General features: G+C 36.1%; 1 protein-coding gene across 1 annotated transcript in view; it reads right to left on the bottom strand.

The window, feature by feature from the left end:
* Window positions 1–616: 616 nt before the first annotated feature.
* Window positions 617–12,080, bottom strand: part of SNX2 (sorting nexin 2) — a 44,744-nt gene continuing 33,280 nt past the window's right edge. Inside the window, exons 8-15 of the mRNA XM_063454130.1 lie at window positions 11,573–11,648; window positions 10,672–10,785; window positions 10,344–10,437; window positions 8,688–8,893; window positions 5,697–5,840; window positions 2,881–2,965; window positions 2,284–2,351; window positions 617–775 (exon numbers count right to left, since the gene is read on the bottom strand). Of these exons, the coding sequence (XP_063310200.1) occupies window positions 725–775; window positions 2,284–2,351; window positions 2,881–2,965; window positions 5,697–5,840; window positions 8,688–8,893; window positions 10,344–10,437; window positions 10,672–10,785; window positions 11,573–11,648 (838 nt within the window). The 3' untranslated portion in view covers window positions 617–724. The remainder of the gene's footprint in view (window positions 776–2,283; window positions 2,352–2,880; window positions 2,966–5,696; window positions 5,841–8,687; window positions 8,894–10,343; window positions 10,438–10,671; window positions 10,786–11,572; window positions 11,649–12,080) is intronic.

The following is a 12,080-nucleotide window of genomic DNA, read 5'->3' as shown; positions in this document are numbered from 1 at the left end:
ACAGATATGACGTATGAGTATGCAGCCTTGGGTATTCCTTTACTAGTGCCATACATATGCGTGTTTCTAGAAGACACTTGTCTTTTTGAAAATACAATAAACCCCACATTATTAAAAATTAAAAGGACAATCCACAGTCATTTAAGTAGCGAAAATGTAACTGCAATTGTCTATGAAGCGATACATACCATAAAGCGTTCTATGGATTAGATTTTCTGTTGCAATACAAACAACCGAAGGCAGAACAGAGGTGAAGCAAAAAGAAAATAAGCCTTTCTCAAGGAATATACCTTTATTTATTTTTTATATAATCACAAAATCATAATATCTGTACAGGAATGTGTAAGTGAACATTTATAAATGCAACAAAATTGCTTCATAAAGTTAGAAGGTATATATCATTGGACAGAACTCATTTTCAAGAAGAAAAAAAAAATACGCAAATGTAAAACTTCCTTGTCCTCATCTGCACTTGTTAAATGCAAAATAGTAAGACACATTAGTGTTCAATTCAGCAAAAATATTGCAGAATGTCATGCCACAGTCCATTTGAATGGTTCAGGACATGCAGCACTGTTAAAATGCAATCGTAATATAAAAAGAAGCCACATGTTAATAAAATATAGAGTGGTTTATTTTAATATTTTCTTTGATTTTAGACATGATTTGTTTGTGGAATGAGGTGAACATCAATTGATGAGTTGAGCATGAAATCATCTTCATTCTAGGCTATGGCTTTGGCTTCGGGTAGAAAAGCTTCCCAATACTTTATAAGCTAGAAGAAATAAAAATAAATGTTAAAAAAATGCAGTTAGGAATGCACTATTAGACAGATACAACCCATGAGTTTCAACAATAAGATGTCCATACAAAATACAAACGAAAGAGCGCAATAAGAAATACTAAAATAGGAAAGTGCTAATTATGCCTTAATATACAAATAAATAATAGCTGCTGTGCACATTGAAGATTATTCTTTAAATCTTTAAAACAAGTATACAAATAAAAGTGTCATCGCTTAGTAGCAGAGTCCCAAAATTAATGCAAATGGGTTCTATAAATGATGTATTATATTGTGAAGGTATCAGAAATTGGTGTCCACCTCCCCAGTGGTGGATCTAATCTAAGTGGGGTATTCATCATCAGAGGGGTGTGACACCCAACAACCCGCAGGAACACTAACCTGAACACACACTCTCCTTACCATTAAGTACCCATGGCACGGGCAGACTCGCCTCGCTTGAAAATGAAAAAAAGTGCACATACACTCCCACTGTTTTATCCCCGACTGTAATATTACATGCGGTTTCTTTCTTACATTGAGCATTCAACCTAGCAGCTGTACAATAATACTACGCGTGTTGCCCATTACTTATGTCTACTCTTTATTAACCGGTACAATATGCAAACAAGCCATAACCGTAAATGCCTTTGAACGTCCTGGCGGCACTGAAAAAATAAATAAAATTAAAAAAATTATTTATGCATTAAAAAATCCCAACCCCTACTTAAAAAAAAAAAAAAAACTCTTTACACAGTAAAAAAAAAAAAAGTAGCTATTGATTCAAATAGCTACTGCAGAACGCAATAAAGTCAGTAATATGATGTAAAGCAGAGTGTATGGTAGAATATATTACCCCCTCCGTCGAAGGCAGCAAGACCCGTATGGCAATCGGAGACTAAGCCGCCATGTTTCTTAAGAAATTTACACGGCGGCTTAGTCTCTGATTGCCATACGGGTCTTGCTGCCTTCGACGGAGGGGGTAATATATTCTACAATATATTCTACCATACACTCTGCTTTACATCAGATCACTGGCTTTATTGGGTTCTGCAGTAGCTATTTGAAGCAAGAAAGAGTTTTTTTTTTTTAATGTAAAGGTTTGGGATTTTTTTATGCATAAATACATTTGTGTTGCATTATACTAAATGTTGCTATTTTCTGAATACCCCGCTTATATTCGATCCACCACTGGGGAGGTGAATACAAATTTCTGAACTCTGCACAACCTCTAGGGGCTGTATGAGTGACTGTCACTATAGGGTTTACTGTGCAGCAATGTAAACACTGCCTTTTCACTGTAAAGGCAGTATTTACATTGAAAATCATGTAGAGACAGGCTATAGACTTCTGGACAACTACATTAAGCTGTAGTGGTTTTGGTGACTATAGTGACCCTTTAAGAATTTTATTGTATGACAAAGCATGTATTTATTATGTAATTAAAAACAAAACAAAAGGCATAGTACAATTGTAGAGACCCCACCCGATATGAGGCTTACCTGTTGTTGCGTTTGTACTAGTGATTCTAAGTACTTGATAATAACTGTCTTGAAGTCTTTCACTCTGTCTTTCTAAATATTAAGAAGAGGAATACATTTCTGTCAGTTGCATCAATATGCATATACAGCTACACACACCATACATTGCAAATAATACATAGGTCAACTCCCCTGGGCTTGCAAATGTTGCTAAAATAGATTTATGTGATGCCCAGCAGAGGGAAAAAGTATTGCATCACTCAACAGCAGCCGAGTTTTACTAAAGTGTTAGGATCTATAAGGTTTTCCCTCTGAATAACTTTGTAGATTTAGAACAAACTAGATGTAAATGTTCACTATGTTGTGTTAGACAGTATATGACTGGGTTTAATCAAAAAGACATGGTATAAATACCATAATGCCAATGCCATCCAGCAAGCTGAAGTAGGGGCTTGCAGTGGTGCCTTTAGTCACATTTTAGTTATACTGGTCTCAATTGTTTGTAAACATATGTGAAAATCTAAGCCAAGAATTGCATTTTTTTTATTTAGATGAAAAGTGGAAACACACAAAACATGGTTTAAGAACGGCTGTTGACTAAGGGCTGGAACAAGATACATGCCTCAAACCTTCCTACTTCCTTGCGAATGTTTTTGGAAATCTGCTCAAAATCTCTCTCTCCTTGTTGAACTTTTGCCTCCCACTGACAAAAAAAAAGACAAAACAAAAAAAATTTTTTTTTTTTTTTTAAATTTAGTATTATCATAACAACAAATATTAGCTATCAACAATGCAGAAATGCCAACATTCATTGATCTTGTTCTTTTATTAAACTAACCAACCAATAAAATGTTGACACAGGCAAACACAGGGAACAAATAATCTTACAGTTAACAGATTGTTATGTTGTAGGTGGGATACAGGATACAATATGTGTTTGCACATTATACTTACCCACGTTTAAAGTAATATAGGTGATATTACTAATTAGAAGTTAGATGCTTTCATCATACTATATCTGCACACAACACCACCATAAGGTATTTTATTAATTCCATACTACCTGGGAAACTCTCCTGCCAGCCTAAAGATTTTCATGATTTTACAGGTTTTGAAGAGATCTTATGAACACACAAAGCCATACATACAAACTAGTGGTACAAGTACAGGAATCGCTTGGTCACACGTGTCCACATAAAGAATAATTTACTAATGTAAGTACTATAACTGCAATGTGAAAACAACGGTAGGCACATGACTAAAACCACCAATACAGTTTACATTTAAAGATTTGGACAAGATAATTAAACTGCTAATGAGTTTCCCGGCTACATTCTACAGTAAAACCTTAAGGTAATAATAAAAAATACTCCTGTAGAAAAATACTATGAAACCGTGAAATGCTAAATCAATTATAATATTAAAATAAGAATGCAGGCTGAAAGAATATGTAAAGACTCACCCCCAAAAATAATCAGTATGTCACTGTATTTGTGGGTAAGACAATATGCATAATAATATAATATTAAACAAAGCTCCACTGCCCAAACTTAAAAAAATAAATCACAGTTTAGATATGACCCCAACAAAACATGCATGCATCCAATAATTTTTTCCATTGGATTCGCAGCCAAAGGGTGTAACAAGATTAATTTATAAAAGAAGCAAGTTTCTATTACAATCTGCACGTTTTGTAAAATAAAAAATATATATTGTTTTTAAAGGACACTGTACACAAAAAAGAACTTTAGGGGTTTGTAGTGAAGTCTGTTGACATGGCCAATCTTCTACAACTGTGCTTGTAATAGTGTTCGTGAATAGAACAGTGTAAAGAAACAGTATTGAAAGAACAAAATGGATACAAAGTAAAAAAACTGACACAGCAGAACAAATGTGACAATATGGACTACAGCAACCATGCTTAACCCCCTTCTGTTCCAGAGGAATTAGCAGCACATCTCAACAAATTTGTTCAAGGAAGTGGGGTCTAATGATTATACATAGGCAGATTATATGGGAAAAAAGCAATGGATTCTGTACATGCACGCTTGTAAGCAGGGAAGAAGCTCAAATCCAGAAATCTATTCATATAGGAGTGTACGCTGAGAAGACTATATATTCTGAAATGCTCTAAAGTGAAATTCACAGGACATTACTGTATGAGACATGTGTTGTGCACCATACCTTCTGTATGGACTTTTACAAAGTGTTTTGGGGGAGGGGAGGGGTTATGTTGTCATTCTGTTTTGCCACATTATTCCAGTCTATATGTTGTACTTTAGACATTAAAGAACATGTGTCTCCTTGTGATAAAATACAAAATTTGCTCATCAACTCAGACAGAAGTATAAGGAATGGGACATTTAGGACAAACTGCTTTAAAAAAAAAACAAAAAAAAAACATAATAAAGTTTTGTGTTTCGAAAAATACTGGCCAATTGTTTGCAATTCAAAAACAAACAAAAAAAAAAGTCACAGAAATGAACAAAGTATAGAACAGTTTCAAATGAGCAGATGTTATATAAAATAATTTGTGTAGATTATATCTGTGTCGAAAAAACAACAACGTAACGTCAATATAATTCTAGTTTCTGGTTTCATTCTAGAATTAGGAAGGGACTGAAAATTAGGATCTTTACAGGCAAACATGCAGGTGGCATTTTTAAATGATTATTACCAGCAAGCAAAATGTAAAATGATACATATACAAACACACAAGTAGTAGTCAAATCCTCACCACTCAGTTCTGATCGATAAGTATTACATCACTTTGTTCGAGACAGAATGGGATGCAGTGTTAAAGGTTTAATGGACCAGCACAAATACAATAAAATTATGTGTCCATTCTTTCCGGCATAAAATGTAGTCACCATGTCATAACAACATAGTTAAATGTAAAATTAACAACTTAAATTCAGCAATGAAGAGAATGGTGTTCATTTATGTACATGTAGGTAATGTCCTACCTCTTCAATCTCCTTAATGAAGCATAGGAAAGAAATGAGCATGTGAGGCATTTTCCTTAAACAATGATTTCAGCATGACACTTGTTTACAAAGAAAATGGATTCATTCTGATTATGCAAGATTTCAGCAGCCCAAGCTGTATGTACACTGCCAATGACTCTCGGGGAGAATGGTAGCAATGCAGTTTCCATAGCATATGATACTTACATTTTCTTGAACAAATATGGACATTAACGGTTAGTACAGTTAGTATAGCAATAGGGTGTTGTTTTAGTTCATCTATCCCTAACATGATACTATAACAAGTCAACTGAAAATATTTACATTAGCGATGATGCTGCAAGACACTCTGGCACTAAATGGGTTAATGCTAGGTAAATATATTTAATAGTCAAAAATTATTATTGGAAAAGTCAAATCTATGGATACAAACAGGCAATGAATGAAGTATTCTGCTGTAATATATACCTCTCGGATTTCATCTTTAGCTTGCTGAATTTTGTCCGGTTTGTTGGAGATTTGAAGTTTGGCCTCTGCCTCTCGTTTCTTCTGCAAATTAATCTGAGCATCTTGCCACTTTTGCCAGCACTTAATCCTCTGATCGAATACACCCTGGCAATTCAAAGGAGTAAAGGAACATAACATCCTGTTACATGTTGGTACCATTTTTCATGTAGTGTTTATTAGGCTGCAGTGTGACTTCAGCTGAAAGCATTACTTTTGTGTCATCACCCCATGCTTGATTCAACAGCTAAACTCACCCTAAAGTCACAATTTCATTGTGGCAAATCTCCCCCCATCTTAAAGGACCAGCTCAATGAAGTGGTCTGGATGCCAGGCCCCCCAGCTTTTAACCCTTCAGATGTAAACATAGCCGCTAGAGGCGCTTCTGCGGCGCTGAACCCGAAAATCGAATTCAGCATGCAGAACGTCCATAAGAAAGCATTGAGAAATGCTTTCCTATGGCGTTTTTAATGTGCGTGCGTCTATGGCTGCGCATTCTGCTCCACTCGGGAGCGGACGTTGGAGTGGAAGGAGACGTCACCAGCGCCGAGGAAGCCCGGCCCTGGATTACAGTGGCTGAAGGGGTTTTAACCCCTTCAGCCCAGCGGGAGGGGGGCCCTGAGAATTATATAGTGTTAGGAAAACGAGTTTGTTTTCCTGACACTATAGCGATCCTTTAAGACCACTAGTCAAAGTTACCAAGTCTCAAAACCACAGATTGACAGTTGTCACACGTTGACCACACGTGGGTAGTCTAATGTTTAGGATAGGTTTATACCATACCAAAAAACCTGAATGAAAACACAGGGTTATTTAAACCAAGAACAGTGTTTCAATAAAACTATATTTTGTTTGGAGTAACCCTTGCTGCCATGGTACCCCAGTTTATTTTTCCAACACGAGGCCTCCCTGAAGCCTGGTCATCCTCTGGCGATGTCACTCCACCTCACTATGGAGGCAATGTATGCTGATGATAGGCACCCAATATAAACATGTTTAACATAACCCATCCCAAAAAATCTTGTTAGTAAGTTACACCCTAGTAAGTTACACCTTCAGCAGCAACGATCATTTTTTTTCCCCTCAAACTTAAAATCTAGATGTAAGACTCAAAGCACCATGACATTAGTTAACATCAGTGATCATGTTGTTTGGAGTAACCCTTTAAATTGTAGGTTTCCAAAAGTGGTCATCAGTAAACCAAGGCTTATTTAACAACTAAACTAATAACCCATACATTAACATTTAGAGCCACACTGGGTCTGTTCACTAAATTCATTGAATTTGCAATAACACATTTGGCCACTATCATTAAACTGAATTCAATTCACATCAAGAAATTCCTTGAAGGTTCATCACATACACTAATGAATTGAAAAATCATTGAGTCAAACCAGTAACGTTTTTTTGTTTTCAGATGAACTTCTGCAGCAATGGATTTTTAAAAAAAAAAACCCATCAGCTATATGTCAGCACATATCAAAGAAGTGGGGGCATTAGAGATCAAGGGGGGGGGGGGGGGATTTGAGGTCATAGGCCTTAGAGTTAATTTTTCTAGTCTAAAACAGGAATATTGTATTAAACAATCAGAATTAGCAAACATATGTAGAGGTTCAGCTAACTGAACAGCAAACCAATTGCAGTATTTAGCATTTATGAACAGTCCAATGGTTTTCAAATAGATAGATTTCACTTGAGATAGCCTAATTAAGACTACTGAAAGCCATTTGTCTACTGTTCAGTGCAAAATGAATATAAATCACAGCCCTATAGCAATCAGTTTCAATCTGGGTTTAAGTTAAGGGAAGGGTTCCAGGACCAACCCAGCATAGCTTAATATTAGCTGGTTCACAGTGTACAATGGTAAAGATATTGTGAGCAGCAATAAAATCAGAGAGAATTCACTGCATAATTTCTGCAGACTAAAGGGGTTAATCCAAATCATGCAGCTAGACCTCTAGAAACATGCAGGTTTTCACTCGCTGCTATAGGTGCATAAAATCCAGCACATAGCTTTGACATATCCATAGACAAGCATGGCAGTACAATGGATTGAAGAGTTCATGGACTTTAAAACGTGGCATCTCCAGACGATGCCAGTGTCTGTTTGTAAAATATCTGCCCTACTAGATATGTCCATGTCAACTAAGAACCATTATTGAGTAGGGTCATCTTAAAGGAACACTACACGGTCAGGAATACAAACATGTATTCCTGACATTATAATGCTGGTGTGGTTGTTTTAGTTACTGGCCCCGCTCTGATCAAGCTGAAAAGGTGATTTTATATACACCTTTTCTCCCAAGCTGCGCCGGTCTTGCCACAGCAGGCTGCGCCTCCATGGCTAAGATTATCAATCTTGATCTCAACCAATCCAATGCTCTCCCATAGGAAATCATTGGAAGGCTATTGCACAGAGCAAGACACAGTGACAAGGCTGTATATTCTAAATGCTACATTGTCCTACTCACCGTTTAAGTGAAAGCAACCGCCCCCAAGATTTAAATAGGTATGTCTAACCTTCTATCAGAAAGCATGTCCAATATCTCTCACTATTAACCGAAAGCTGGGCTGGATGCTACCATAAAGGGACACTGCCACAAGTGCCAAAACCACAAATATCAAACAAAAGTATGTACACCAAATATTTATGATACAAAAGTCAATCTTTCGGTCGTATTTGATTATTTGCATGTGTGCTGTCTCAAATAAGAAAGTGATTTCAGAAAGTGATTTAAGCACGTTTATTGGTGCTGAACTTTGTGGTCTTTACTGTGACGTGTCCATCTCTGGAAGGCTCTTTGCAAGTTATTGGCAGTAATATTTTTGGTTTAAACCTGGGTCACTTTCTGTGTGACATGTCCACATATGCTCTTGGGCATATAATGTAGTATGCTTCTTTTGAAAGAGTAGGACAAATATAAGATTGTATGCAAAATTTTACTAAACACTTACTTTTACAGCAGCAATTAGTCTGATGTAGTCACTCAGAAGTTCACAAAACAAATAGAAGTCAGCAAAGGCCTGCTCCTGATGAAGCTGGTCAATTTTTTCTTCTACTTCAGCAAGCTGAGATAAGGCCCTCGACAAGGCTGTATGATCCTCAGAATTGCCCAACATAGCAGCGCTCTTGGCGAAGGCAGCAGTGTTAGCTGAAAGCTCTAGACAAGAACAATATCATATATACAGCTTTAAAGCACTGCATGGGGTAACACAGAATAAATTGGGTACATTATGCAGCAGTACACTAGGTGTGTATGATGTACACGTAACACCATGGGACTGGTATATTAAACTATGTCACAGTGTTCATCCTATTAATAGCATTGAAGCTTTTAATCCCTTAAGGACACATGACATGTCATGATTCCCTTTTATGCCAGAAGTTTGGTCCTTAAGGGGTTAAACAGATTTTCACTTCCTTCCATCTTCAGATTCACGTCTGAATTCCATCAGCAAACAAACCAAGTTTTGCTATTATTACCCATCCTCCTGCCCCTCCTCATTCTACCTTTATTCATTGCATTATTTCACAGCAAGCAATGCTCCATATAATGACCTTTTGTGTCCCCTTTTACTCACAATTTATCTTGCTAAGTAATTTATATTAAAGTACAGTATTTACAAGATTGTAAGCTCATGAGTAAGATTATTGTTCCTTCTTTATTAATATATGTTCAATATTTGTACTCTAGTTTTTTACTGCATAACATATTGGCGCTATATAAATACCAAATAATAATAATGATACAAAACAACCAAGGTCTTCTCATTTAAAAATAGCAAAATGTTTGAAACATAGAAAACATGGGATGTATAGCTAGCATAAAAGTGTAGGGTAAAACGGTGATTTCACCTTTATATTACAGCTAGCGATACGTTAACATTGCATTAAGTTTCTATTTGCTATGTTCATTAGGGGTAAAAGTACCAAACTACTCTACATTCCAAGATTCCAATAAGTTTAAAGCCAGCAAAATATAGCTAAAGTCACATAATACAGTCTGTAACCGCGTGGTGTATTTGTTCACCGTACAGTCCGTATGACAGGGTAGAGTATAGTCAATAGGTTTACATACAATGAACAGTATGTGGCAATGCAGGAAGAATGAATAAGAAATAGTGCAGGGCACAGTCTCTTATGTTCAACAAAAAAAAGATAAAAGGCAGAAAAACTTAAGTGCATCATATCTGTTGACCCATGCTCCTAGTTACTTGGGAAATATGTCAAGACCTGCTGTGTCCCCTGCTTGGATGCCATCCCATCATGAAAGTTCCTCCTAGTTTGCAACATCCCCCCATCTAGATTGGGAATTGTCAAGACCACAGGCCATATACATTGTATTGTACTTATTTATGTAGCTAATCAAAACCACAGAATCTATAATCCAAAATGTAGTATACACACACTTTTGTAGAATGGAAACACACCTTTTAATTGCTCTATTAAATGCTAAAAGCATTTACGTTTGGATCAGGACTTTAAAAAAAATTAATTTTTCGGGGACTGTCCCAAGTGTTTGATTTTCAAAGCAGTAATTGATTGATGAGAATATCCAATTAAAACATTTTCCACTTCTCTTTGGAAATTACCATAATGAAAATACCAACCTTTGCGGTGACAGACCAAAGCTTCAACGTTGGCATGCAGCTTCCTGAGTTGCTGATCTAGATTCTCAAATTGCTGCTGCTTTTCTTCAAACCACTAACCATGAATACAAATAAAAAGATCCAATTTATCAAGCAACAAAAAAAACATTTTATATTAGGATTTCTAGTAGTTGACAAGCTTACATACAACTGTGTCAGTCAAGAGAGCAGAAGAGTCAATACGTAAATCATCTTACTTTCTGCCCATAAAGGCCTAAAATGCAATTGTTTAGACTTGTTAGACCATCATTATGCAATCCCCCACCCCCCAAAAAAAATCTGTTCTTACAGCATCCGATTCATTCATCTTGATTGTCATTTTGTTGACAGCATCCGCAGCCTTGTTCACCATCCTCAATAATCCTGCTCCACTCAAAGCCTGGGTGCTAACCGCCCTTGGCAGCTGCAATTGAATGACAAATAAGGGCAAATAAACCGGTTAAATGGTTGGAGTCTTAGCAGGGCACCCAAGTGCAAATAAAAGGATGTTATGTTTTCTGCACTCTCCTACATTTCAATATAGAGTAAACTCATTTTTTCTGATTTACTACCCTCACTGTCCCAGTGGAAAACTTAAAAAAAATAGAATTCCTATTTACGTTTGATGGTCATCTACATTTAGATGAACAAAACTAGGGGTTGTAAAGGTCAAGAGAATAGAGGTCCCAAAGCTTATACGCTAAATAATGCTGGTTACTTATTTATTTTTTTTTTGCAACCTCCGAAACAAAGAAACAGGATTTACTTTGGAAGATGGCAAGAAAGAGTGTAAGGATAAGAATTTACTTTCCAAGACATTCCTCCGAAGATGATTTGAAAATCTGGGCTATCCAACATGTGACTGTCCAATTCGTGCATGAAGTATCAACAAATAAAACGGTACAAAATATATTGATAACAAGTTCACCTTCAGATAAGTTTACTTTTAATTGACAAATTGTATTGGCCAAGAATAAAAAATACTAAAAACAAAAGTATAGCTAAAAAGTAATTTGTGACTACTTCCTACATCTAGATGACATCAGGAAATAAATGTGGTGGCATGCAGAAGCCCCGTCCAAATCATGCACACTGCACCTGGGTAAAATATTTGTAGTCTCTATTTAATTTCATTGTATTAACCCAAATGTTACAGGTTTTTGCAGAGATCAAAATCAGATCATACACAATGCGGAAAAAAAAAAAGTTACCTCATTGCTTTCCAAGAACTGTCGCACATCTGGGTCTTGTAACAGTGTGGGATGTTTTACTGTGCGCTGAAGATATCTAGAATTTAAAAATTTCAAGAAAATTTCATACGTTTTAAATCATACAATCTTTTTGTGTGCAATAAATGACAATTACCAGCTGATCAGTTTTTGACTGAAATTGTATGAATAGCAACTCACAATTTCTTGTACAGAATTGGAAGTGTATGACAAAATGTTCTATTGGCAAAAGGATACAAATGACCCATAGCATTAAGTTTCAAATAGTTTGCTGTCCAGTCATCTGGTAGCTTTTCACCAATCTTATCTGCTTATATATAGCTCTGAGTCTGAATTGGTTTCTTTTACTTTTTTTCTCCCTAAGTAGCCTTAGTTTTGAGCATAAACAAAGTTCCTCGTTCATTTGAAAAATACACTTACAAAAACCACACACACAAAAAATAAATAAATGATGCCATAAAAGGGTACATGGCAGAAAAAAAAAATGTCT

This window comes from Pelobates fuscus, chromosome 5, assembly GCF_036172605.1.
Source record: "Pelobates fuscus isolate aPelFus1 chromosome 5, aPelFus1.pri, whole genome shotgun sequence".
In the NCBI taxonomy this organism is placed as follows: Eukaryota; Metazoa; Chordata; class Amphibia; order Anura; family Pelobatidae; genus Pelobates; species Pelobates fuscus.
The sequence above is the reverse complement of the archived record's forward strand: the minus strand, read 5'-3'. Positions and strand labels throughout refer to the sequence as shown.